The sequence below is a fragment of the Dictyostelium purpureum genome (genome assembly GCF_000190715.1).
Source record: "Dictyostelium purpureum unplaced genomic scaffold DICPUscaffold_182, whole genome shotgun sequence".
NCBI lineage: Eukaryota > Evosea > Eumycetozoa > Dictyosteliales > Dictyosteliaceae > Dictyostelium > Dictyostelium purpureum.
The window spans coordinates 35,515-62,440 of NW_003519519.1; the positions used below are offsets into that span (position 1 = coordinate 35,515).

Below are 26,926 nucleotides of genomic sequence, written 5' to 3' on the forward strand. Positions count from 1 at the left end.
AACAATTATTATTTTTTTTATTAATCATCTAAAAAAAATAAACTTTTTATCCTAATTAATTTTTAGGGTTTTAAAATATTTGTGGTAGTGGGTTTTTTTTTTTTTTTTAATTTAAAATTTTTATTTTTTTATATTTTTTATTTAATTTTTTTTATAGAAATTTTTACGTTTTTATTATTTTATTATTTATTTAATTACTTTTGTGGAACAACAAAAAAGAAAATGGAAAAATATTTATTTTTCAAAGTTTGGAATAATAAATATCTAAGAAAATATATTCAATTATATATTATATTTACAAAGGTTAATATTTTAAATAAAAATGAATTAACATTGTATAAAAATATATCTTCAATAAAATTCAATGAAAATTTTAATAATGAACTTTTAAAAAATAATATTATTCCTAATTATGTTTTAAAAATAAAATTTAATTCTTCATTTAATGAACCTATTTCAGACGGTGTAAATTGTATAATACCACCATCTGTAGAAAGATTAATATTTGGTTTTTTTTTTAATCAACCTATTTCAGCTGGTGTAATACCACTATCCGTAAAAAAACTTAAATTTGGTAATAAATTTAATCAACCTCTATCAGCCGGTGTAATACCACCATCCGTAGAAACATTAATATTTGGTGAAGATTTTAATCAACCTCTATCAGCCGGTGTAATACGATCCTCTCTAAAAACATTAATATTTGGTCATAAATTTAATCAACCTCTATCAGCCGGTGTAATACCATCCTCTGTAGAAACATTAACATTTGGTTTTTATTTTAATCAACCTATTTCAGCTGGTGTAATACCATCCTCTGTAAAAACATTAACATTTGGTAATAAATTTAATCAACCTCTATCAGCCGGTGTAATACCACCATCCGTAGAAACATTAATATTTGGTCAAGATTTTAATCAACTTCTTTCAGCTGGTGTAATACCATCCTCTGTAAAAAAAATGAATTTAATTTATCGCAGTTTAAATATTGGCAGTATTCCACCGAATGTTAAAAATTTATTTTTGGAAAGAAATGGAAATATAATAAAAAATTATAAAAAATTAAAATTATCTTCATCATTAGATATTTTTTATAATGAACAATCATCATCATCAGGATACTTTGATATTTTTTTTAATCATAATCAAATTTTTTCAGCCGGTGTAATAACACAACCTTATGAAGATAATTCAAATGAAACCCTCTCAGCCGGTGTAATTCCAAGTTCTGTTGAGATATTAGAATTTCATAATTATAACAAACCTTTATATAATAATGTATTGCCTGAATCATTAAAAAAAATAGTTTTTGGATATAATTTCAATCAAATATTTTCTATTGGATCTTTACCAAAAAATTTAAAAAAATTAATTTTTTCAAAGAAATTTGGGTCCTCATTCAATCAAAAAATTTTTGAAAATGTGTTACCAGAATCACTAGAAGATTTAATATTTGGAGATGCTTTCGATCAACCAATTTTACCAAATGAATTACCACCATCAATAAAAGTTTTAAAGTTTGGTAACAATTTTAATCAAGAATTAATATCTGGTGTAATTCCAAAATCTATAGAAATTTTAGAGTTTGGATATAGTTTTAATTATCGAATAATTGATATGATACCACCATCAATAAAAGTTTTAAAGTTTGGTAACAATTTTAATCAACCTATTTCATATAATGCTTTTCCAAATTTAGAGTATATTGAATTTGGTCATAAATTTAATCAACCTCTATCAGCCGGTGTAATACCATCCTCTGTAAAAACATTAATATTTGGTTATTGTTATAATCAACCTATTTCAGAGGGTGTAATACCACCATCCGTAGAAGCTTTGATATTTGGGGAATATTTTAATCAACCTCTATCAGCCGGTGTAATACCATCCTCTGTAAAAACATTAATATTTGGTTATTCTTATAAACAACCTATTTCAGCCGGTGTAATACCATCCTCTGTAGAAACTTTGATTTTTAACTCTGTATTTCCTCAAACTATATTGCCTAATGTGTTACCGACTTCAATAAAATATTTAAAACTTGCTGATAGTGAACAACCCATTGAAAGTTTATTACCAAACTCACTAGAAATATTAGAATTTGGCAAAAATTTTAACCAAAAGTTTTTAGGAGGATATTTATTTCCAAATTTAAAAACTATAATATTTGGAACAGAGTTTACTCAAGAGAATTTAGAATTACCTTATTCAGTGGAAAAAATAATATTTCATAAAAAGTTAAAAATATTACCTTTCCTTCCAAAATCTGTAAAATATATAGAATTTGAATATAAAAAAATACCAAATTATATAATAGAAAATGTTTGTTTAAAAAATAATATATATCATAAATATTTGAAAAAATATTTTAAAAAATTATCTCTTAGTGTGTATTAAAAAAAAAAAAAAAATATGTTGCGCTCATGCAAACGTAAAACAATAAATACAAAAGATATCACAAACCTTAAATACAATATCAAAAAATAAAAATAAAAAATTAAAAAAAAATTAAAAATTAAAAATTAAAAATTAAATTTTTTTTTTAAAAATTAAATTTTTTTTTAATCTCTTCATTATTATTTTTATCTTTTGAATTATATATGGCAAGAACAAAACAAACTGCTCACAAGTCTACTGGTGGTAAAGCTCCAAGAAAATCATACTCTTCTAAAGAACTTCCAAGTTCAAAAAAAGTTCATCGTTATAGACCTGGTACTGTAGCACTAAGGGAAATTCGTAAATACCAAAAAGGTTCAGAGCTTTTAATTAAAAAACTACCATTTCAAAGATTAGTAAGAGAGATAACTGATGATATCAACAGAACAACAGCAAATATCAGATATAAGTCTACGGCTCTACAAGCCCTCCAAGAAGCATCAGAAGCTTATCTAGTAGAATTATTTGAGGATACTAATCTATGTTGCGCTCATGCCAAACGTTTAACAATAAATATAAAAGATATGAAATTAGCTCTTAGAATTAGAGGTGACAAACCTTTAAATACATATTAATTTATGACAAGAAATAATTATTAAAAAAAAAAAAGTTTTTTTTAAAAATAAATAATTTTAATATTTCTAATTTGTAATTTATTTATTATTTTACTTTCAATCTTTTAAATTTCTGTAATATTCTGCAGTTTCTGGATATATTTTTGAATTTAAAGGGAAATCTTTATCACAGATGCATATATAACCTAAAAGTTTAACGTGGACTTTAAATTGATATTTATATTCGAAACCCAACATTTCAAAATTATAAGTAGAATCACAATTTTGTGATATTCTATTATAAAACCATTTTTCTTTTTTCATTAAATAATCTTTTGAAAATCCTTGTACATGTTTTGCCATATTTATATTGTTTTATTTTTTTAATGATGATTGTTTAAAATTTTTATTTTTTTATTTTTATTTTTTTTTATTTTTATTTTTTTTTAAAATTTTTATTTTTTTTAAAATTTTTTATTTTTTTTTTTAATACCTCTTGATACACTAAAAGATAATTTTTTAAATAATGCCAAATAATCAAAAATATAATACTAAATGTTTAGTTCATCCCGAATGCTTAAATTGTCCAAACAACACTCCTGAATGCCCTAATTGTCCAATCAACACTCCTGTATGCCCTAATTGTACAAATATTCACAATGGTCATTGTTTTGAAGATAAATAGTTTAATTATTTTTAAATAAAAATAGTTTAGTTTTCAATTTCAACATCACTGTATGTTGCATCAAAGACTTTTTTATTGCTTTCTTTTTTTTCATTTTCTTAATTAATTTTTTTTTCTATTATAATATTTTTTTAAAATTGCAAAAATAATTATTTTTTTTAATTTTTGTAAAAAAAAAAATATATTTGTTTTATAAAAATAAATAAATTTATTTAATGCGTTAAAATTTTTAAAAAAAACAATTTAGTTGTAATAAAAAGAATTTATTTTTTTTTCCCACCAAGTCTTATAATTTTTTCTATACTCAATACAATGATTTTGAGGATTATTTTTTAAAAAATACTCCATGTTGGGATTATCTTTGTCAACGATAAAATATCCTAGATCTGGAATGTTTTCTATTGTTTGACTGAAATTTTTGCCAATTGTAATCATCCAAATATTTGAATTTGGGATAACATTTTTCATTATGGGTTGGTTAAAGTTTTCTCCAAACTCTATTTTTTCCAGTTTTTTGGGCAATACATTAACATCTAGGAGTTGATTAAAACTATTTCCAAATATTATCCATTTTATTTCTTCTGGGAGTGAGTTTTGAGGTATTTCTTTATTAAATTCATCATCAAATATTAAAAACTCGGTACAGGGTGGTATATCTATAAAACTATTGTTTGTTTTAAAAACAAAGGTATTTTCTATTTTGATTGCCCTTAGCATATTTCAATTTTTATAAATGTTTTAAATAGAAAAAAAACAAAAGAGTTAAAAATTTAAATATGTATTAAAAAATATGAAGTTTTAAAATGGATATTTATAATTTTAATTTATTATGAAAAAAAATTTTAAAAAAAAAAAATTAAAAAAAAAAAAAAATTTAAACATAGTAAAAATTTTTTAATTTTTTTTTAATTTTTTTTTAATTTTTAAATATTTTTGCAATGCATACTTTTGTTTTTAATAATAATAATAATTTTATAGATATACCACCCTGTACCGAGTTTTTAATCTTTGATGATGAATTTAATAAAGAAATTCCTCAAAACTCACTCCCAGAAGGAATCAAATGGTTAAAATTTGGAAAGAAATTTAACAAATCCCTTGGTGTTAATGTATTGCCAAAAAAACTAGGAAAAATAGAGTTTGGAGAAGACTTTAATCAATCAATAATGGAAAATGTTTTACCAAGTACCATTTGGTATATTAAAATTGGTAAAAAATTTAGTCAAACATTAGAAAATATACCAGAAAACACTGCAAAAATTGATATCGACGAACATAATCCGATAAAAGATTATTTAATAAATAATAATAATAGTATTTTTTGTATTAAAACTTTTGTTTTTAATAATAATAATAATTTTAAAGATATCCCGCCATCTACCCAGTATTTAATCTTTGATGATGAATTTAATAAAGAAATTCCTCAAAACTCACTCCCAGAAGGAATCAAATGGTTAAAATTTGGAAAGAAATTTAACAAATCCCTTGGTGTTAATGTATTGCCAAAAAAACTAGGAAAAATAGAGTTTGGAGAAGACTTTAACCAACCCATAATGGATCTATTGCCAGAAACCATTTGGTATATTAAAATTGGTAAAAAATACAAACACAAAATACCAAAAAACATTATAGTTATTGAAATAGTTTAAAATAAAAATTTTATTTATTATTTAGATCTCATAATAATTATTTTTTTTTTAATAATTTTTTTTAAAATTTTTTTTAAAATTTTTTTAAAATTTTTTTTTTTTTTCATTCCGCACAAATATATTTATAAATATTACACAAATAAAATGACTTTTTCAGAACCACAAAATACCACAGAATATAACCAAATCTTTGCTTCTGCCGATGTTGCTATTGTTTATCTTACTGCAACTTGGTATTTATATTTTAAAAAAAAAAAATTTTTAAATGATCATTATCTAATTTCAATCTATAAAATAAATCAGGTGTGGCCCATGCAGAGCAATTGCTCCAATCTTTTCAAGACTTGCTAATGAAAACCCAGAAATTGCTTTTATTAAAGTTGATGTTGATAAATGCCATGATTTACCACTTGCCTCAAGTGTCACTGGTGTCCCAACTTTTGTTGCTTTCAGAACTAAAGTCGAAGTTGATCGTAAAGCAGGTAGGATATTTTTATTTTAAAAGAGAAATTGTGTACTGTATATTTATTAATACTAAATTATAAATAGGTGCTTCTCCAGCTGCCATTGAAGGTTTAATTAAATTATTAAAATAAATACAACAAAACAAACCATATATTTAAAGATTATTATTTATTTAGTTAATGGTATTACTATAAATCGATCTAGAAGCGGTTTGACTGTTTAATTGTGTTCTATTATTATTATTGATATCATTATTATTATCCAAAGATTGGATTTTATATAAATTATTTATACCGCTAACAAAAAAAGGTCTAACCCTATTGATCTCCATTATTGAAAAGTTTATAAACTCCAGTGTACTGATTGGTTCATTATTTTTTAAAATTTTTAGAGAGCTATTTAGTTTGTTCTGTCTTCTAATTAAAATATCTTGAATTAAACTTCTAATTTTATCTGCATTTTTGATATCGGGACATAATTTTAGAAGAATTGTTGATATTTCTATAAAATAATCTGGTAAGCCGACGAATCCTTCAGTCACTTTGTTCTCTTGTATATATTGTTGTTCTAAATATTCAAATGACATCCATTTTGGGGTTTCTATATTACACATTTTCTTTTTTTTTAATGATACTGCAAGCCATAGTGGTACTTTAACTGGTAATGATCGTTCGAATGGGCCGTATTCGCCTGATACGAAAATCAATGATTCCATTTTAAAATTGGGCACTATTGTAATAATTGTATCTTCTGCTAAAAACTCTATTTGGTTTGGTGTCAATCCTATATTCTCTTCCATTTTATTTAAAATTTAAAAATAAAAGTTTTAAAAAAAAAAAAAAAAAATTTAAAAAAAATTTTTTTTTTTGAAAAAATATTTTTTTTTCGGGTAAATATTTATTTAATAAATTTAATTTAGATATTTTAATATTTTTTTTTTTAAAACTTTTATTTTTTATGTATTTATTTATTTTTATTATATTTTGCTCTAAGTTTGTTAAAACTAAAAACTGAAAAAAATCTTGGTGGTGTGAATTCTGTATGTGTTTTATATTTTAATTTGAAAGAAGCTTGAGGGGTACCAGGATTTTTGGCATCAATACAATCCACATCAAAGGGTTTAAAATCCCGAAAAATGCCAGTATAGTTATTAGTTATTTTTAGTTGAGATCTGGCCAAACATATACATATTTTGTAATCTCTTTCGTTTTCTAACATCGTTCGCAAAAATCTTTTTCTAGCACTATCTGCGCCACTTTCATCATCATCATCATCATTATTATCGCTGTTTGAATTGGATTGTGAGGGGGATGGGGGTGACAGGGCTTCCTCTTCTCTGCTTTGTGAACTAGAAGTTGCTGAACGTTGATTCTTGTTTTTATTTGAAATTTCTTCAAAGCTATTATAACTTGTTCTTTCATTTGGATATTGTTTTAAACGTTTATTATTGTTTGAAGTATACTCTTCACTTTCATCCTCATTGCTACTATAACGTTTATTATTGTTTGAAATATATTCTTCATTTTCATCCTCATTGCTACTGGCTTGTGGTGTATTATAAATATCATCTTCATGCTGACTGTTATAAATTTGTGAATTTGAGTTATTATTATTATTTTTTTCTATTTGTTCAATTTTAAAGGAGTGTTTTTTTTGAATTTCTTTCATTTCAAATATATCGGAATTGATTTTAGTCATCTTGGAGTTAATTTCAGATATATTGGATTCTAAACCCTTTAAAAGTTCAAAAATTGAATTTGTTTCAGATGATTTTGATTCTGATTCTGATGATTTTGATTCTGTTTCAGATGATTTTGATTCTGATTCTGATTCAAATTCATTAGGTGAGAAATTAAAATTTAGCCTTGATTTTTTTGGTTTTCTATAGGATGTTGATTTTTTATAGGAATTTTGTTCTAAATATTTTTTTATTGATTCTACAACCCTGGAAACTCGAATTTCTTTATATTTTAATTTGCTTCGAATCGATTTTTCACTATAAAGTTTTATAGAATTAATTTCATCCAATATTATTTTTATATTACAATAATATGTGACATGAAATAGTTTTTGTTTAGTCTTTTTAACAACTTTCTTTTTTTGTAAATCATCTTCTTTTTCGACTTCTTTTTCGATTTCTTTTTCTTCAACATCTTCTTCCTCGACATCTTCTTTTTCGACTTCTTCTTCTTCGACATCTTCTTTTTCGACTTCTTCTTCCTCGACATCTTCTTTCTTTTTTTGTAAATCATCTTCTTTTTCGACTTCTTTTATATTTTTATTGACTTTTTCAATAGGTAAACCTTCTTCATACCACCCCCACAAGCCAAAAACACCATGACAATAACCCATATAAATTTTATCCGACATTATTTTTTCAATTACCATTTCAAATTCCTGAATTTTTTGTATAATTTTGTAATTAAATAATATTTTATAAATTTCTTTTTTTTTACCATTTATTGTTTTTTCCAAACGATTTGGTTGTAGTTGATCTATATGATCATATTGATGTGTTTTGGTTAAGAAATATAAACATCTGAAAACATGCTCTAATTTATAGTTTTCTAAATCATAAAACGAATTGCTTTTTTGTATAGGGTATTGATACGTTTGATTTATTTTTCTTGAGACTAATTTTTTAACATCATCTGGAACAATGTCCGTTCCTTCAAATAATGCCATTAAACTTTCTTGACTATAAGCAAGAATAATGCTTCCAATTGTTTTGTTTTGTTTTAATAGATTGGTTCTAAAAACAGTTAAAAAATCAATATTATTCATTTTTAAATTTGATTATTTTTAATAAAAAAAATTAAAAAAAATAAAAATAATTTTTTTCAGCGCTGTATGGCTCGTTAATTAAATTAAAAAAAAAATAAAAAAAAAAATAAAAAAAAATAAAAAAAATTTATTTTTTTAAAATTTATATAATTTTTTTTAGCACTAATAAAGCGGTAAAAAAATTTGTAGTTTTGATGTTTGTATTTTTACCTTGTTAAGTAACCCCATTATTATTTGTTAATTTTTTTTAGCACTAATAAAATTCCAAAACATTTGTTGAAAAATAAATAAACTATTTTTAAAAAATTTATCAAAACTACAAATTTTTTATTTTCTATAATTTTAGTTCTTTAATATAAATATAGTTTTTTTAAGGTATTAAATTTTTGAAAATTTTAGATATTTTAAATTATTAGGAAGTACATCTGGAGCAAAAGGTTGATTAAAATTTTCACCAAATGTTAGTCTAGTAATACTTTTAGGAAGTACACCTGGAGCAAGAGGTTGATTAAAATTTTCACCAAATGTTAGTCTGGTAATACTATTAGGAAATACACCTGGAGCAAGAGGTTGATTAAATTCTTTACCAAATGTTAGACTTGTAATACTATTAGGAAATACACCTGGAGCAAGAGGTTGATTAAAATTTTCACCAATAATGATTTTTTTAACACCATATGGGATTACACTTTTTATTATTAGTTTTTTAAAAAAAATAAAAATTTTTTTTTCTATTGATAAAAAAAGAGGTTGATTAAAATCATAACCAAATGTTAAATTAGTAACAGTATTTGGAATAATACCTGGTATTAAAGGTTGGTTAAACTGGTTACCAAATTCTAATATTTTGACCCTATTTGGAATATCATTTGGTTTAATTTTTTTTATATTGTTTAAATGTAATTTAGTTACACCATTTGGTATAACACTACTTAAATCTTGATTGTAATTCCCAAGTTGTAGTTCTTTTAATTTACGTGGAAGGATATTTTTAAGTGATTTATTAAATATTTTTCCAAATTTTAAACATGTTACGCTGCTTGGGATACTACCTTTAAATAGTTTTTTATTAAATTGATCTCCAAAATACAAAGTTGTAATAGCACCTGTTAAATTTAAAAAAGTTGGTGTTATATTGATATTATAAAATATTTTGTCTAAATATTGTTTATGACCAAAGTTATTAAATTTTATTATATCATCATTTTCGCAAATAATAAAAAATATTTTTTTCAAGTTATAAATAAAATTGAAAATTTGTATATAATAAATAATTTTTTTTTTTAAATAAATATTATTCCAAATTAATGAAAATAAATGTGTATTATCTATTCCTGCTATATATTTTTGAATACTCTCTTTCTGTATTTTAGTTTTTTTATAGTTTTTATTATCAAAATTATCATTTTCTATTTTTCTTTTTATATTTTTACACATTTTTAAAAAAAAAAAATTTTAAAAAAAAAAAAAAATTTTAAAAATATAACCCATTTTTTTTTATAAAAAAAAAATTTTATTAAAATATATGAATGCAATAATAATAAATGTAAATTATGATATTATTTAATTGTTGTTTTAAAAAAAAAAATAAAAAAATAAAATGAAATTGCAAAAATATTTAAAAATTTTTTTTTTTATTTAAACTTTTTAATTAATAAATAATCTCTTTTGGGATTAAGCTTGTCGATTACAATCATTGTGAATTTTGGTATATTTTCTAATGTTTGGCTGAAATTTTTACCAATTTTAATATACTTAATGGACTGTGGCATAACATTTTTCATTATGGGTTGGTTAAAATTTTCTCCAAACTCTATATTTACTAGTTCTTTTGGCAATACATTAACACCAAGGGGTTTGTTAAAATTTTTTCCAAATTCTATACAATTTATTCCTTCTGGGAGTGAGTTTTGTGGTATTTCTTTATTAAATTCATCATCAAAGATTAGACAGTGGGTACATGGCGGGATTTCTGAAAAAATATTATTACTTTTAAAAAAAAAATGAAATAAAAAAAATTCACCAGAATTACTGTTATTATTATTTAATAAATAAACTCTTTTGGGATTAAGCTTGTCGATTTCAAGAATTGTGAGTTCTGGTATATTTTCTAATGTTTGGCTGAAATTTTTACCAATTTTAATATACCAAATGTACCTTGGGATAACATTTTTCATTATGGGTTGGTTAAAGTTTTCTCCAAACTCTATTTTTTCCAGTTCTTTGGGCAATACATTAACATCTAGGGGTTTGTTAAAATTTTTTCCAAATTCTATCCATTTTATTTCTTCTGGGAGTGAGTTTTGAGGTATTTCTTTATTAAATTCATCATCAAATATTAAAAACTCGGTACAGGGTGGTATATCTATAAAACTATTGTTTGTTTTAAAAACGAAAGTTTTTTCTTTGTCGATACACCTGAACATTATTATAAAAAACTGTGATGTTTTATTAGTGTTAAAAAATAATTGTAAAAAAAATAACTTGAAAGGAAAAAAAAAAAAATTTTAAAAAAAAAATTTTAAAAAAAATTTTAAAAAAAAATTAAATTTTAAAAAAAAAAAAAAAAATATCAATTTTAAATTGTGAAATCAATAACAACAATTTAGGGGTTATTTATTTTAAAGTTCCAATTGGTTTTTTTTGAAGTGATTCAAATTCAAAATCAAAAATTTGGTTAATTTCATTTGAAACTTCTTCAACTGTTCTATTTGCATTGATAACTTTCCATGATGGTCTCTTTAATTTTTCTTCATTGCTTAATTTTCATTTGGAATTGGACCTTTTCATAACGCTCACCACCGTAATCACCTCTTTTAGTGGCATCTTCGGTAGACATTGAAAGATAGAAAACAATATCTGGTTCTGGTAAACCAGATTCACAACTATAACACCAATCAACATCAATACCTTTGGCTGCGGTATATGCAACACCACTATATGAATATCTATCTACAACAATATTTGTACCACTATTTAATAACTCTAAAATTGAATCTCTAAAGAAAAATTGAAATATTATTGTTAATATGATTATTATTGTTAATAATAATAATAATAAAATGATTACTAACTTTGCTTCCCAACGATTTGAAGAGAATAAAAGATGTAATGCTCTATCATCCATATTTGTAGAATTTTGAAGATATTGGTTAAGAATTTGACCAATTGGAGTTGTACGGTCAGGAAATCTTAATGATTTAGTTGGAAGATTTCTACTGTTGGAAATATGGTTGGTTAAGGATTGAACTTGTGTTGATTTACCAACTCTATCTGCGCCTTCAAATAAAATAAATAAACCTCTTTTCGTCATTCTATTAATCTTCTTATTGAAATCATTATTTAAATTAAAAAATTTTTTTACAAAATAAAAAATATTTACAAAATAATATAAATTTTTTTACAAAATATTTACAAAATAATATAAATTTTTTTACAAAATATTTACAAAAATAATATAAATTTTTTTAAAAATTTTTTTTAAAAATTTTTTTTTTTTAAAAAATTTTTTTTTTTAAAAAAAAAAAAATCATCAGTTACAATGATAAAAAATTATAACATTAAAATATATATTTAAAAATGATTAAATATTATTACTATTATTATTACAGTGGTAAGTATTAAAAAAAAAAAAAATTAGTAATAATTTATACTAATTTCTATATTTTAAAATTCACAGAAAAACAAACTGCGTATGAACAAGCCCTGGCTTCTAAAAAACCTAATTCAAATAAGAAAATTAACAGTATATAAAAGTAGGTTTAAATATTTATTGAAATTTTAAAATCCAATATATTAATATAGAATTAAATATTTAGCCGAACACTCAAATCAATATATCGAAATTTTGAGCAAACAGTTTAACTTAATTAATGAAAAATCGATGAAGTTTAACTTAATTAAAAATTATTATACAACGCTTGCTGAAAATGAAATATAAGTATACTTTCAGGGATTCCTTTGGAAAGGAAAATCTAGATGCTATCCTGTAACTATTTATGACATTAAAAAATGTTTTGGGACTCGAAAATAATACAACGCACCATAATCAGAGCCAACACCATGACCCTTTGAAACACACCTTTCTACCATCCTTTTCTCCACTCTGGTGTAGTTCTTCAAATGAAGAAAGCTTCTGTAATCAATGATGATATTCATGGTCAAGCTGCTTTATTTGCAGAATCCCAATATGCTCTATTATTATAAATGAAGAAAGCTTCTGTATTCAAACACAGAAAAACCAGAAAATGCAAAATGAAATTAGAAATCAACAAAAAAAATTAATTCAATACCATAAAATTCAAGAACAAATAAAAGAACTGGAAATAAAAGATTTCCCAATATGCTCTATTATCAACATTGATGATATTCATGGTCAAGCATCATAAACTATTCATAGAAATTTATTTTTTAAAAAAAGATACAAGCTGTTTTATTTGCAGAATCCCAATATGCTCTATTGAACAGAAGTTTTTTAAACCTTCCATTTCAATAAAAACTAAAATTATTATTACTATTATTATAAAAATAAAATGTTGATCGATTTTAAGTAAAAATATTTTTTTTTATTTTTTTTTTTTTTTTTTTTTTTAATAAAAAGTTTAAAATTATATATTATGTTCTGAACAATTTTTGCAACAATAAAATAAATTAGTTTTATCTAATTCCAAACTATTATTATTTTTACAATAAACACAAACTTTATATGTAATTGAATTACCAAGGCAATCAAAACAAATTTTTTTCTCTAAAAAAAATTTTTGTAATTCAGGTTTTGGACAATTTTTTTCGATACAAGCTTTGCAATAGCTTGCACTACCACATTTCATAATACAAGATACTAAATTATCATATGTATTACATTTTTTACATGCCATCCTAGTAAAATTTAATACCTGATTATCAGCACAGTTTTCTAATAATAGTTTTGGGAATGTTTTTAAAAGATTTGAATGAATATTAATATTTATACTATTGTTTTGGTCATTTAATTGATAACCTGGGTTTTGTTTTAGTATCAAATCTAGTATTTTTTGATTTATAATTATTTTTTTTTCTTCACAATAATATTTATGTCCAGCCGGTTCTATTTTTAAAAATTTTTCTCCTCTCACTTCATTAATTTCTTCTAAATTTTCTTTATCATTTCTTAAAGATCTTTTATTTTTTTCTTCATTATTTCTTAAAGATCTTTTTTTAGAATTTGTGTTTTTAGTTTCATAAATGGCTTCATAGCTATTTGTATCATTTTTAAAAAATTCTTCATTTATTTCACAATTTGAGCAAAAAATCTTTTTCTTTGAAACTATTTCATCACTATTATTATTATCTATAATTGAATTTTGACAATTAACACATTTATTAGTTTTTGTAGATTTTTGAATACATAGAAAACATAATTTTGTGTATATTTTTCTTGGTGCTGAAGAAATATTTTTTGATTTATTAATACAATTATTACAAGTTAAAAAACCACAATTAAAAGTTCTACAATTCTCACCGCTGTATAAACATTTCGCACCACATTCAACACATTTATCATTAATTTCGAAATATAAATTTCCATTTTCATTCAAACATTTTTTATAGTCCAATTTTTGAAACGTTTTATTTTTTGGAAATTGTAACCAATCATATAATTCTTTTTCACTGATAATATAATAATTATTTAAATATAAATTTGAATATTTTTTGATTTCGTTTATTTGTATCAAAGTTAAAGAAATTGATATTGATGTATCAATAGTTGAAATACAAGTAAAAAATATATACATCGTATCCTTTGGTATTATTATATTTAATTTGGATAAAAGTGAATCTACAATATTCTCATCAACTCCATATTTATCTAAAATATCGATAAAATGTTTATAAAATAATTCACATTTTTTTGTAGTATCATTCTCTAAATTTTTATATTCTTGAAAAATATAATAATAAAATAAATTTATAATTCCATAAATACAATTTTTATAAATAGTATTATTATTATCATTATTATTATTGTTTTTCTGCATATTATTATAAAAATCCAAATAGTTATTATTTGATACTTGATTGGCGGAGTAAGTCAACTCTTTGATTTTTTCATTTTTATTTGCTAATTCTTTCTGATGTGCATGTTTTGAAGATGAAAATTCTTTTTTTGTTGTATCTAAAGAATTAGTTAACTCTTTGATTTTATCTTCTAATTTTTTTTTGTCTTCTATATATTGAATTTTATTATTATTAATTTTATTATTAAGATTTTCAATATTTTTTTCGTTTTCTATTTGAGTTTGACTATTCTGAATGATTTCTTTTTTTAAACTTTCAATTTGATTTTCAAATTTTTTAGTAGATGTTTTATTTTCTCCATCAGCTTTTTTAAATATTTCGATAGTGTCATCTTTAATTTTAAGTAATTCATTTTGATTTTCAATTTCTAATTTTAAGCTATTGAATTCTGTAATTTTTTTTTGTTCCTCAGTTTTTAATTTATTAATATCGATTTTATGTTTTTTAATTTGTTGATCTAATAATTCTATTTCTCCATCTTTTGTTTGTATTATAATAGTTAATTTCTCTGTATTTTTTTTATTTTCTTCAAGGCTTTTACTTAATCTAGAATTTTTTGTATTTTCATCATCAAGTTTTGAATTTATTTCATTCATTATATTTTTAGAATGATCTATAGCGTCTTTTTGTTTTTGTATTTCTTTTTTATTTGTCTCATTAAGTAATTTTAAATTTTCTAATTCTGATTGTATAGAAGAAGTTTTTCTAATTTCTTCATTTTTTTCTTGACCTAGAATTTTTATATCATTTTCTAATTCTTTGGTTTTTTGTTCTGCTTTTAAAATAGATAAATTTAAATTTTTTTTTTCTTTTATTAATTCTTCGTTTAAATGTTCTAATTGATTACATTTTTCTTTTAAAGCTTCGTTAGCATCATTACCATTTTTTTTATAATAATTTAATTGTGTTTCATTTGCTGACAATTTATTATTTAATTTTTGATTATTTTCTTTTTCTAATTCTAAATCACTTGTTAAATCTTCAACACTTTCTTTGAGTTTTGTTTCAATGTTTAATAATCTTTCTATTTCTTCTTCTTTTTCAGTAATTTCATTTTCTTTATTTTTAATTTGCTGCATATAAAAATTTTTTATTTTTATTTTTTCTGTTTCGAAAATTTGTTTTACATTTTCTTTTGTTTCAATAATTTCTTTATTTTCTGTTTCTATCATATCATATTTTATTTTATTGTCGTCACATACTTGTTCCAATTTAGTTTTCTCTGTAGTTAAATTTTTTAATTCATCTTCTTTTTTTTCTAATTCTTTTTTTAGCTCAGTATTTTCTTCTTTTTTTTCATCTAGCTCTTGTTCTAAATTATTTATTCTATAAAAATATGTAGTTTTTTCTTTTGATAATGTAATATTTTCATCTGTTAAATTTTTAATTTTTTCAGTATTTTCATTAATTTTTTCAGTCATTTCATCACTTTTTTGTTTATTTTCATCTTCAAATTGTTTAGATTTATTTTTAAAAAAACTAAGTTCTTTTGAAATTTTACTATTGCTTTCTAATAATCTATTTTTTTCATCCTCTAGATATTTTTTGAAATCCAAATTTTCATCATCATCATTATTTTTATTAATGTTTTTTTTCAAGCTATTATTTTCATTTTCCAAAGAAGATAATTTATCTTCAATTTCTAAAAATTTTTCTTTTAATGATTTATATTTATTTTTTTTATTTTTTTTATATTCATTTAATGTTTCTATTTTTTTTTCTTTTCCTTCGATTTCAAATTGTAATTTTTCAATTTTTTCATTTTGTTCATTAAATGTATAATTATTATTCAGGAGTGTAGATGTTTTTAATGTTTCTATTTCCTTTTCTTTATCAGCGAGTTGAGATTTTAATTCGGCAATTTCATTAAATTTGGGTGGTATATATATGGGGGGTAACAGGGGTTTATAAGTAAATGTTTTTAATCTTTCTATTTCCTTTTCTTTGTCAGCGAGTTGAGATTCTAATTCGGCAATTTTTTCTTTTTGTTCAGTAGTAAATGTTTCTATTTCCTTTTCTTTATCATTTTGTGGATAAAAGGTAAAAAAATTATTCATTAATGGGGGTCTATATGGGGGGGGGGGGGGTGTAAATGTTTTTAATGTTTCTATTTCCTTTTCTTTATCAGCGAGTTGAGATTCTAATGTTTTTTTTTCAGATTCTAATTCGGCAATTTTTTCATTTTGTTCAGTAAATGGGGGTGGTGTATATATATATGTAAATGTTTTTAATCTTTCTATTTCCTTTTCTTTCTCAGCGAGTTGAAAATATAAATCTATTTCCTTTTCTTTATTTTGGCCTCACTTCAGGGTTTGATAATAATTCTCTAAGGTGTCCAATTTCTACGTTTATTTTTACAATTTCTGTTTCCAATTGTTCAATTTGTTCAGACTGATCATAAATAGCCTCATAAATTTTGTCATGTTCATTTAATGGTGGCAAATTTTTAAGATTCTCTTGCTCTTGTTTTATTTGATCTTTTGTTTTATATTGATATGGAATATTTATTATTCCAGTACTTAGTGATTTTAGATTACAATACCCATCGTTGCTAGCAACATCCTCTTCATTTTTTGCTTTAGCAGTAGTATTATTTTTTGCTTTGGCAGTAGTATTATTTTTTTTAGTGACTTTTTTGCTAGCAACAACCTCTTCATCTTCATCTTTTTTATTGCTATGACTTCTAGTAATTGGAGCAGTTCTATTTGATGATAGTGATGATAATATTTGATTACAAAGTTCATCGACCAATTTATCTTCAATTTTAATATTTTTTTTGTTTATTATTTTTTGAACTTTTTTAACAGTATCTGAATTATTATATTCTTTTTTTTTATTTTTTTCTTTAATTTTGTTTAGTTGTTCGTTGAGTGAACTATCTACAATATCAATGATATTTTCAAGGTCATGTGGGACAGTTTTACCAGTAATCTTACAAACCAATGTTTTTTTTTTTTTATCAAAATGATAATGCTTATGGTCATAAGCATCGTCAGTAATTAATTGATTATAAATATTTTCCAGTTGTTTTGAATGATTTTTTGCTTCTTGTGAAATTTTAATTTGTAACATTTTTTTATTGTGTCAATATTAAAATTATTGTTGTTTTAAATAATTATTTTTAAAAAAAACTCTCAATTTATAGTATGGGGAAAAATTAATTTTTAAAAAATTATGTTATAAAATAAAAAAAAAAAATCTCTTTGAAATAATAAAAAAAAAAAAAAATTTTAAAAAAAAAATATTAAAAAAAAAATTTTAAAATAAAAATAAATTTTAAATAAAAATAAATTTAAAATATCAAACAAAAATTTATTAAAAACAAAAATCTTTCTAATAAGAATTGTTAAAAATGAAAAGATTATTATTATTTATTATTTTAATAATAATTTTATATTATTCTTTTTTTTAAAATTTATTTTTATGAACCTGAAGAAATAATTTTTCTATTTCCTTTTATTTTTTCTCTGATAGCTCTTTTAATATTAATGCCATCTCGTCTTTTAATTCTTTAATGGTGTCATCTATATTCTCTATTTTATCAAAAGTAACAGAAAAAAGCCCTGTATAATATTTATCAGTCATTAAATTTTTATATTTTGCTATAGCAGTATTATTATTTTTTGCTTTGGCAGTAGTATTATTTTTTTTAGTGACTTTTTTGCTAGCAACAACCTCTTCATCTTCATCTTTTTTATTGCTATGACTTCTAGTAATTGGAGCAGTTCTATTTGATGATAGTGATGATAATATTTGATTACAAAGTTCATCGACCAATTTATCTTCAATTTTAATATTTTTTTTGTTTATTATTTTTTGAACTTTTTTAACAGTATCTGAATTATTATATTCTTTTTTTATATTTTTTTCTTTAGTTTTGTTTTGGTGTTCGTTGAATGAACTTTCTACAATATCAAAGATTTTTTCAAGGTCATGTGGGACAGTTTTACCAGTAATCCTACAAACCAATGTGTTGTTTTTTTTATCATATGCATAATTCTTATGGTTAAAATTTTCATCATCCTTTAAACGATTAAAAATATCTTCCAGTTGTTTTTCCAAAACTTTTGCCTCTTTTGACAGGGAAAGTGAAATTATCACCATTTTTTATTGAATGAGAATTAATTTAAAATTATTGTTGTTTTAATAATAATTTATATAATTAAAAAAAAAAAAAAAAAAAAAAAATTTTAATATTAAAAAAAAAAAAAAAATTTTATTTTTAAAAAAAAATTTTATTTTTAAAAAAAAATTTTTAATATTAAAAAAAAAATATTTATTATTATCTTTCTTTTATTAATTGTTAAAAATGAAAAGATTATTATTTATTACAACAATTATATTTTCTTTTTTTTTAAAATTTATTTTTTCAAATGATTTGCACCCTGAACATTTCGAAAAATATTTTTTAATAATAAATGATTCCAAACCTGAAAATAATTTTGTACCAGAACTAAATAATAATATAATATATGAAGATATACAGACTACTGAAAATTCAACGTTATATATGTCTCATGAAACAAAGATTTATAGTATTGATAGATATAGGGATATCGCTGTTAATAAATCTTTATATAATTATTTATGGTTAAAAAATGAAAATAATAATAATAATAATTTACCCGCATATTTTGAAATTGGTTATATAAAACCTTATTCGGTATATATAGAATCAAATGTCGTAAATTTTTTTTTCTTTAAAGAATTTGAAAGAGAAGTTAGATATTATTGTAAATTTTTAAATAAAGATTTTATACAGAAATATCATAGTAACAGTATCGTTTTAAATTTAAATGATGTGTGTGAACACCAAAATTATATCTCAATTCTTATTACATATGGTTATTTCCATCATTATAATACTATTATAAAATGTACACAAAAAGAAATAATAAATTATCAAGATTCAAATAATAATAATCATATATATAATGATTACACACAACATGCTTTTAATTATAATTTAATTTTTTTGTTTTTAACTTTAATTATTGGCATTATAATCAAATTAATTAGTTTTTATCATTCATCAACACATATACCACGTGGTCTACATTATAAAATATTAAAAGAAAAAAATAAAAAAAATGATGATAATAATAATGATCATGATGAAACATCATATATTAATGCTTATAAAAAGTTAGAAAAATCATATAGAATTTTAAAATTCAAATTATCTTTTTTAATTTTAGTTTTAATTTTTTCTATATTATTTTCTGTAGGAAATGCTGAAATTTGTGATAAAATTGAAATTCTTTCAAATAATATTATTGTTGATAAATTTGACTATGGAAATGGGACAGTACAATCTTCAATATCTGGTAACTATATTTTCCAATTATTTTCCCATAGTTGGACCGGTTGTATACAACTTATGGACAACGGCGAATCTATTGGTAATTTAGTAATAAAAATTGTTGATTACCATTTTCAAACTAGAAAAGAATTACAATATTATACCTCTTGCTGGGTTCCTATTGTTAATTCTTATAAAGAATGTTATGGAAGTGGTGGTTGTAAAAAAGGAGTTTGTAATGATTTTCAAATTAACAATACAAATTGGAATGGTAGAATGCCTGATAAAATGTTATCACAATATTACCCCGGAGAAAGTGGATGCTTTATGCCCGCAAAAAATATTCAAGTTGGTTGCTATTTGAACCCTGATTATCATGCATGTTTATATTATAGAATTGGAATATCGCCTGTTGATCCAATTTTCCCAGTTTATAAAATTGTTGGCGTAGATGTTAAATATAAAATTGAAGCAACATTAAATGGAAAAAAATTATCTATCACTGATGATGGTTCAAAAGAAATATCTTATAGGTTTGATGGAGCATTAATACCAGATAACACACTACTTGGTAGATATATGGCAAAAGTTGGCTCAACATGGTATGATATCGAAAATGTAGCAAAAAGAGGTGGGCCTCAACCATTTGCAATTGGTGACATACAAGCAACCAAAGATACTGATCTTAAAAATCATATCACTAGCTATATCAAATATGCTCATGGTTTATGGTATGATCTAAGACCAAATAAAGAAGGCCATTCATTAAATGTAAAATATTCATTTCAACAACCTGGTTGTAGAGAGATAGAAATTTCAAATAAATATCCACAAAGAATTGGTGATATTAATTATTCTGCTGACGAAGATGGGGTATTATATGGTTACCCAACCTTTCATAGCCCTATAACTGTTGTTATAAATATTCCAAATGCAAAAAATTTATCTACTGTTAGAATAACAAGTCAAGTGTGCCCCGAAGTAAGAAATTTAAAATATTTAGAAAGTTGCAAAAATTGTTTAACAGAAGCATCAGTATCTTTAGAAATTAAATCAACATGTAGCTCAGGCCATGTAACAATAACAAACATAAATCCAAATGTTACAATTATTACTCATACTCTAGAAATTTCAAAAACTTTCACAACATTTACAATTTATTATTCTTCTCAACTTGAGGTAATTGAAGACGTGTTTTCTTTTAATAATAAATCACCAGTTAAAATAAATACAATTTTACGTGACCCTGATATTAAACTACTTGTAAATAATAGTTCGAGATCAGGTTCCGACAAAGAAGGTGGTGGCGATGGTGATGGTGATGGTGAAGATAATTTCTTTCAAAAATTAATTAAAATTTTCAAAAAAGTTTTTAATTTTATAAAAAATTATTATAAAACAGTTTTTATTATTATAGCCATTGTTATTTTAGGTTCTATAGTTTTATATATCTCATTTTTATTATTTCCATTATTTATCAGAAAAATTTAAATAAAAAAAAAATTTAAAAAAAAAATAAAAAAATATTAAAAATAAAAAAAAAAATTTTAAAATCGTTCTTAGTTTATTTATTATTTATTTTTATATTACAATTTCTTAAAGTTCCAATAGGCAGATAATAATTTTTTTTTGGTACCTCTTCTTTTTCTTCTTTTTTTAGTTTTTTTGACCTGGGTAAATCATCATCTTTTTGATAGATAGATTTTTGTTTTGTTTTATTTTTTTTTGTAATTTCAATATCAAAATAACAATTATAAAATGAAATAAAACAATTTTCTTTTAGCTCAATTAAATTCTCTTGTTGTTGACTGTTATTTATTTTAAAAAATTCCATTTCACTTTTTTTTAAAAAAACTTTTTCTTCTTTTTTGAATATTTCAACTTCACCTCCCCCTGTTTTATCAAAATTCAAATTTACATCATAATTTTTTTCTGTTTTATTTATGCTATAAAAATAATATAATTAATAAAAATAATATAATTAAACCTAATATGAAATAAATAGTTATTACCCAAACTTAAATTTTTTTTCATGTACATAATAACTTATATCTTTTTTTCCATGTTTATCAATTTCTAAAATTTTTAACCACATAATCATTATTATATATTATATATTTAAAAAATTTATAAAAATTAAAAAAAAAAAAAAATTTAAATTTTTAAAAATAAAAAAAAAAAAAAAAAAAAAAATTTTAAAAAAAAAATTTTATATCATTTTATATATGAGCAAAAATAAAATGCAATATATTTTAGAAATATATGACCAACCAAATAGAAAAAAATTTGGTAATATACAAGCAGAATCAGGTATTAATTATAATAGTATGATTTATATTAATTAACAAATTAAAATTAACTGTTGTTTTTTTTTTTTTAAATCATAGTATCAAAATTAAATTTTATCTCAAATATTTGTTATTATTATTATGAAAATAAAAATGAATCAAAATATTTTGTGGAAATCAAAGGAGATTTTACAATTAATAACACTGATGAAAATAAGATTATAAGAAATAAGGTAGCAGAAATATTTTTGGGGGACAATATTTATTTTAATAATAAAATATTTATTTTAAAAACAAATAAAAATAATAATAATTAAATAATTTTATTTATTTTTTCGTATTTTTTATATAAATTATTTAAATCATAATAAGTTTCATAATATAAAAAAAAATTTTTAAAAATATTATAATTTAAATATAAATGTTCAAAATGATGGCACAAAAGGAACAAAGTATCGTCTTTTTTTTTGGTTGATTTAAAATTAATATTAATGACCTGAACAACCCCGGTTTTTTCGATTATATTTTGATAAAATTCATTATCGTCCATATATGTTAATTTTTGTGTTGGAATTTCTTCTTCTTCTTCTTCTTCTTTTATTGGGATTTCTTGATCGTCTTCTTCGTAAAAATTAATATAAATTACAGTTTTTGTATAAAAATTTATAATTTGAAGAAAAAAAATATTATTTTCTAGTTTAGGTATTATTAATAATTTTATGTCGGAAATGTTATTAATATCGACCAAATTTGGTTGAACTTTAATGAAAGATTGCTCTTGTTTTATCAAAGACTTTAAATATTTTGATAAATCAGGTCTACCACAAATTTTGCATTCATTTAATGTTTTTCTAATGGTTTTGTTTTTAAAAGGCCAAAAGTGGTATTTAAGCTTTTCAATCATCCTATCTCTTGATAAACAATTTCCTTTTTGGTGTTGTTCTTTTAAAAAACTTGAAATTATTGAAAAATTATTTTTTTTTATAAAATAATAATTTATTTTCCCTATTTTCACATCATAAAAACTATATTTATTTTCATATATCAAAGTTTCAATAGATTCACGGTCTGCACCTAAAAAACTTGCAATATTTCTTGAATTTGGTATAGTTTTATTTCTATTTACCCATTTTTGAATATCTTCTGTTGTTGTTGTTTTTTTTCTTTTTTGAATACCTTCTTCTGTTTTTATTTTTCTTTGAATACCTTCTTCTGTTTTTATTTTTCTTTTTTGAATACCTTCTTCTGTTTTTATTTTTATTTGAATACCTTCTTCTGTTTTTATTTTTTTTTGAATACCTTCTTCTGTTTTTATTTTTAAACTCATTTTGTATCTCTTATTGTTGTTTTTTTTATTCACAAAATATATTTTTTAAATTTTTTTTTAAATTTTTTTTTAAATTTTTTTTTAAAAATTATAAAATTTTTTTTTTTAAATTTTTTTTTTATATCATCACAAATAAAAAAAATAATAATAATTATGATTTCTATTACACAAATAGAGGGCAATAATAAAAAATTAATAACAAAAAATTTATTAACCCAACAAGTATATTTTTATGGGAATAATAAAATTTTTGATTCACAAAAAGAGAAAAAAAATTTATATAGCTTGAACACAATCGACAGCGAAGAAATTATTTTATTAATTGGAACCTATCAAACCAATATATCTTATGTATCATTTTATTATAGAAAAGAGAAAATATCCATTAATGATAGATTAGTTAACTTTTTTTCAAGAGAAATTGAATTAAAAGACAAAGATGTAATTAAAATAAATAATTATGAAATAAAGTATGAAAAAATTGGTAATGGTAATGGTGTCGAAATTCAACCGGAGAATAACCTCGAATCTGACAGCTCAAGTGAAAGTTCAAGTGAAAGTTCAAGTGAAATTGAAGTTGAAATCAATACAAAAAAAAAAACAAGAAAAATGAAGAAAAGAAAAAGATCAAAAGTCATCAAACATGCCAGTTTAAATACATAAATAAATTTAATTTTTAGTTTTCTAAAAAATGTGTTTTATTAATTTTATTAACTACTAATCTATATACAACTGTTTTATCAAAACTTTGCTTATACCTTCCTCCAACTTCTAATATTTCTACGGATGGTGGTATTGCACTGGGTGATAGAGGTTGATTAAACCAATCGCCAAATATTAATGTTTTTACAGAGGATGGTATTACACCAGCTGAAATAGGTTGATTAAATTTAAAACCAAATATTAATGTTTCTACAGAGGATGGTATTACACCGGCTGATAGAGGTTGATTAAATTTAAAACCAAATGTTAATGTTTTTACAGAGGATGGTATTACACCGGCTGATAGAGGTTGATTAAATTGATTACCAAATGTTAATGTTTCTACAGAGGATGGTATTACACCGGCTGATAGAGGTTGATTAAATTGATTACCAAATTTAAGTTTTTTTGCGGATAGTGGTATTATGTATTTTATTATACTCGCTATAGGTTTAGAAGAATTTTTTTTAAAAGTATAAATAACTTTCTTTACTTTATAACTATTTTCTAACATTTTGATGGATGGCGGCTTTATAAAAAAAAAATAAAAAAAAAAAATAAAAAAAAATAAAAACTAAAAAAAATAAAATTTTTTTTAAAAATCAATATTTTTTCAAATTTTGATGTCAATTTTATTATTAAACGTTGGTTTTTGTTTTATAAAAAATAAACCCTCCATATCTAAATTTTTTTCGTGGAAACTTAGCATTTTGTTAATAATGTGGGAAAAATATTGTATAGTAGTAGTATTAATAATTACCAATCTAAAAATTGAAAATTTTTATTTTCAATACTTTTTCTGATTTCTTGTATATATTTTTCTTTTATGGAATTAGCTATATATTCTTTATTTTCAATATTTTTTATTAAAACTTGTAGTTGATATAATAAAAAATCCATATCAATTTTTTCATTTTTTTCAAAAAATTTTTTTTCTTCTTTTAAATTATCCATAAATTTTCCTTTATCTATTTTGTTTTGGATTTTTAATATTGTTGGGTAAAATAAACTATAAATAACAACTTCTGAAAATTTTAAATGAATATCCTCTACACTATATTCTTCTATTTTTAAATTATTCTTTTTATTAATTGCCTCTTTAAAAAGTTTTAGTTTTTCCATATCATGGTCTTTACAATCATTATTAATTTTAATTTTGAATCTATTTGAAAATATATTAAAATTTTCATACTTGAATATTGATAAATGTTTTAATGTTGATAAAAATGAATAGTTATTGTTATAGAAATGACAAGTAATAAGAACCTATAAAAATTTTAAAGAAAAAAATAAATTTGTATTATTATTATTATTATTATTATTTTAAATAAAATAAGAAATTTTACTTTTAAATCATTAAAAGTTTGTAAAATATTTTGATGAAAATATTCATATTTTTCGTATAACCCAATTAATGTTGCTTTATCTATTATTATAAATTTATTATATTTAAAAAATACTATTTCTAAAAAATTTTGAAACAGTTCTTCTTTATTTGATAATTTAAAAAAAGTATAATCCCTAAAATAAATTTTTGTATTATATAAAAGATTTAAAATAATTATAATTGGATATTTATTTTTCTGTAGTTTTTTTATAAATTTTGCAAGCTTTTCTTCGTTAATGGTTTTGCTAAAATTTTCAAATATAAAAATTGTATTATTATTTATTTTTTTAATTTGAAAACTATCAACCATCATGATAATTGTATCACTATCAGAAAATATTTTTTTACAAACATTATAAATACCATTTGTCATATTAAAAGATGAATAAAATACAATTTGATTTACTTTATTTTCTTCTTCTTTTTTATAAGTTTTTAGATGGCCATTTATAATATCCTCCTCTTTTAATATTAAACAATTTTCTTTTGACTCTATATCAGCCATACAATTATTATAAAAAATAATTTTTTCATTTATTATGGACATTTTATTGCAAAATAAAAAATAAAAATAATGATCCGCAAAAAAATTAAAAATGAAAACTTAAAAAATTTTTTTTACATATAAAAAATTAATATGCAAAAAAAGACTTTGAAAAATATAAACTGTTTCCTAAAAATACATATAAAAATTAATATGTATTTTTAGGAAACAGTTCATATTTTTCAAAGTCTTTTTTTACATATTAATTTTTTATATGCTCTTTTAATTTGTTAATTTCATAGTTAGATATCCTCAATATTATTTGATTTAAAAATACACCTATATTGGGATGTATATTCTTGTAGTACAATAAATATTATGTTTTTAAAACAATAAAAAAAATAAAAAAAAATAGTTTAAATATTTTATAAAAAAATTTTTATTTATTTTGGTTTAAATATGAGATCGGTGGTATTATCTGAATGAGACATGGAAACAAAATATGTATCAGTCTCTCTTTTAAATGAAATTAAATGACCACAATTTTTATTTTTATGATAAATATTAATTATCATACCATCAATGGCATTTTGTACCTCTTCACGATAACCTTTAACGAAATTTTTAAAAAAATTTTTTGTATTTTTTCTTATATATTCGTTTGATTTGATAAATTTTATCTCAACTAGTTCTTCATCTTTAGATTCATCATCTTCATTTCTTTTTCTTTTTAAAAACTTTTCTTCTTCTTTTTTTATTTTTTTTTTTATTTCTTTCTCTTTTGATATAAAATCAACTGGTTCATC

General features: G+C 21.8%; 18 protein-coding genes across 18 annotated transcripts; 5 read left to right on the top strand and 13 right to left on the bottom strand.

The window, feature by feature from the left end:
• The first annotated feature begins 209 nt into the window (after nt 1–209).
• Nucleotides 210–2,529, top strand: DICPUDRAFT_56217 (uncharacterized protein). Its single transcript, XM_003289551.1, has 2 exons — nt 210–1,422; nt 1,813–2,529. The coding sequence occupies exons 1-2, from the start codon at nt 223–225 to the stop codon at nt 2,395–2,397; spliced, it is 1,785 nt and encodes a 594-aa protein (XP_003289599.1). The 5' UTR covers nt 210–222; the 3' UTR covers nt 2,398–2,529.
• A 71-nt stretch (nt 2,530–2,600) lies between these two features.
• Nucleotides 2,601–3,086, top strand: DICPUDRAFT_48717 (uncharacterized protein; the record flags this gene model as incomplete). The annotated part of the gene is made up of 1 exon (XM_003289552.1): nt 2,601–3,086. The coding sequence occupies one exon, from the start codon at nt 2,601–2,603 to the stop codon at nt 3,009–3,011; it is 411 nt and encodes a 136-aa protein (XP_003289600.1). The 3' UTR covers nt 3,012–3,086.
• A 21-nt stretch (nt 3,087–3,107) lies between these two features.
• DICPUDRAFT_154003 (uncharacterized protein) lies at nt 3,108–3,353 on the bottom strand (the record flags this gene model as incomplete). Its single annotated transcript, XM_003289563.1, has 1 exon — nt 3,108–3,353. The coding sequence occupies one exon, from the start codon at nt 3,351–3,353 to the stop codon at nt 3,108–3,110; it is 246 nt and encodes an 81-aa protein (XP_003289611.1).
• Nucleotides 3,354–3,867: 514 nt separating this feature from the next.
• DICPUDRAFT_92334 (uncharacterized protein) lies at nt 3,868–4,392 on the bottom strand (the record flags this gene model as incomplete). The annotated part of the gene is made up of 1 exon (XM_003289564.1): nt 3,868–4,392. The coding sequence occupies one exon, from the start codon at nt 4,390–4,392 to the stop codon at nt 3,919–3,921; it is 474 nt and encodes a 157-aa protein (XP_003289612.1). The 3' UTR covers nt 3,868–3,918.
• Nucleotides 4,393–4,613: 221 nt separating this feature from the next.
• DICPUDRAFT_80384 (uncharacterized protein) lies at nt 4,614–5,324 on the top strand (the record flags this gene model as incomplete). Its single annotated transcript, XM_003289553.1, has 1 exon — nt 4,614–5,324. The coding sequence occupies one exon, from the start codon at nt 4,614–4,616 to the stop codon at nt 5,322–5,324; it is 711 nt and encodes a 236-aa protein (XP_003289601.1).
• A 144-nt stretch (nt 5,325–5,468) lies between these two features.
• Nucleotides 5,469–5,920, top strand: DICPUDRAFT_88591 (uncharacterized protein; the record flags this gene model as incomplete). Its single annotated transcript, XM_003289554.1, has 3 exons — nt 5,469–5,557; nt 5,628–5,806; nt 5,874–5,920. The coding sequence occupies 3 exons, from the start codon at nt 5,469–5,471 to the stop codon at nt 5,918–5,920; spliced, it is 315 nt and encodes a 104-aa protein (XP_003289602.1).
• Nucleotides 5,921–6,063: 143 nt separating this feature from the next.
• On the bottom strand, nt 6,064–6,570 carry DICPUDRAFT_10903 (uncharacterized protein; the record flags this gene model as incomplete). The annotated part of the gene is made up of 1 exon (XM_003289565.1): nt 6,064–6,570. A coding segment is annotated over one exon (507 nt), but the record flags the coding sequence as incomplete, so codon positions are not given.
• Nucleotides 6,571–6,730: 160 nt separating this feature from the next.
• Nucleotides 6,731–7,502, bottom strand: DICPUDRAFT_92335 (uncharacterized protein). The gene has a single exon (XM_003289566.1). The coding sequence runs from the start codon at nt 7,485–7,487 to the stop codon at nt 6,753–6,755; it is 735 nt and encodes a 244-aa protein (XP_003289614.1). The 5' UTR covers nt 7,488–7,502; the 3' UTR covers nt 6,731–6,752.
• A 1,449-nt stretch (nt 7,503–8,951) lies between these two features.
• DICPUDRAFT_18179 (uncharacterized protein) lies at nt 8,952–10,492 on the bottom strand (the record flags this gene model as incomplete). The annotated part of the gene is made up of 2 exons (XM_003289567.2): nt 8,952–9,652; nt 10,315–10,492. Coding segments are annotated over 2 exons (879 nt in total), but the record flags the coding sequence as incomplete, so codon positions are not given.
• A 654-nt stretch (nt 10,493–11,146) lies between these two features.
• Nucleotides 11,147–11,896, bottom strand: DICPUDRAFT_94946 (thymidylate kinase). The gene is made up of 3 exons (XM_003289568.1): nt 11,648–11,896; nt 11,356–11,572; nt 11,147–11,312 (listed from the first exon to the last, which is right to left on the bottom strand). Exons 1-3 carry the CDS (start codon nt 11,884–11,886, stop codon nt 11,190–11,192), a joined length of 579 nt encoding a protein of 192 aa, XP_003289616.1. The 5' UTR covers nt 11,887–11,896; the 3' UTR covers nt 11,147–11,189.
• A 1,214-nt stretch (nt 11,897–13,110) lies between these two features.
• On the bottom strand, nt 13,111–17,443 carry DICPUDRAFT_92338 (uncharacterized protein). The gene is made up of 2 exons (XM_003289569.1): nt 16,848–17,443; nt 13,111–16,541 (listed from the first exon to the last, which is right to left on the bottom strand). Exon 2 carries the CDS (start codon nt 16,049–16,051, stop codon nt 13,181–13,183), a length of 2,871 nt encoding a protein of 956 aa, XP_003289617.1. The 5' UTR covers nt 16,052–16,541; nt 16,848–17,443; the 3' UTR covers nt 13,111–13,180.
• A 465-nt stretch (nt 17,444–17,908) lies between these two features.
• DICPUDRAFT_92339 (uncharacterized protein) lies at nt 17,909–18,771 on the bottom strand. Its single transcript, XM_003289570.1, has one exon. The coding sequence runs from the start codon at nt 18,732–18,734 to the stop codon at nt 18,087–18,089; it is 648 nt and encodes a 215-aa protein (XP_003289618.1). The 5' UTR covers nt 18,735–18,771; the 3' UTR covers nt 17,909–18,086.
• A 1,251-nt stretch (nt 18,772–20,022) lies between these two features.
• Nucleotides 20,023–20,967, top strand: DICPUDRAFT_19653 (uncharacterized protein; the record flags this gene model as incomplete). Its single annotated transcript, XM_003289555.1, has 1 exon — nt 20,023–20,967. A coding segment is annotated over one exon (945 nt), but the record flags the coding sequence as incomplete, so codon positions are not given.
• Nucleotides 20,968–21,496: 529 nt separating this feature from the next.
• DICPUDRAFT_80395 (uncharacterized protein) lies at nt 21,497–22,033 on the bottom strand (the record flags this gene model as incomplete). The annotated part of the gene is made up of 2 exons (XM_003289571.1): nt 21,497–21,878; nt 21,945–22,033. The coding sequence occupies 2 exons, from the start codon at nt 22,031–22,033 to the stop codon at nt 21,497–21,499; spliced, it is 471 nt and encodes a 156-aa protein (XP_003289619.1).
• A 471-nt stretch (nt 22,034–22,504) lies between these two features.
• Nucleotides 22,505–23,547, bottom strand: DICPUDRAFT_98437 (uncharacterized protein; the record flags this gene model as incomplete). Its single annotated transcript, XM_003289572.1, has 1 exon — nt 22,505–23,547. The coding sequence occupies one exon, from the start codon at nt 23,545–23,547 to the stop codon at nt 22,534–22,536; it is 1,014 nt and encodes a 337-aa protein (XP_003289620.1). The 3' UTR covers nt 22,505–22,533.
• Nucleotides 23,548–24,325: 778 nt separating this feature from the next.
• DICPUDRAFT_23904 (uncharacterized protein) lies at nt 24,326–24,604 on the bottom strand (the record flags this gene model as incomplete). Its single annotated transcript, XM_003289573.1, has 1 exon — nt 24,326–24,604. A coding segment is annotated over one exon (279 nt), but the record flags the coding sequence as incomplete, so codon positions are not given.
• Nucleotides 24,605–25,005: 401 nt separating this feature from the next.
• DICPUDRAFT_80398 (uncharacterized protein) lies at nt 25,006–26,183 on the bottom strand (the record flags this gene model as incomplete). The annotated part of the gene is made up of 3 exons (XM_003289574.1): nt 25,006–25,515; nt 25,596–25,675; nt 26,000–26,183. 3 exons carry the CDS (start codon nt 26,181–26,183, stop codon nt 25,006–25,008), a joined length of 774 nt encoding a protein of 257 aa, XP_003289622.1.
• A 380-nt stretch (nt 26,184–26,563) lies between these two features.
• DICPUDRAFT_154016 (uncharacterized protein) lies at nt 26,564–26,926 on the bottom strand (the record flags this gene model as incomplete). Its single annotated transcript, XM_003289575.1, has 1 exon — nt 26,564–26,926. A coding segment is annotated over one exon (363 nt), but the record flags the coding sequence as incomplete, so codon positions are not given.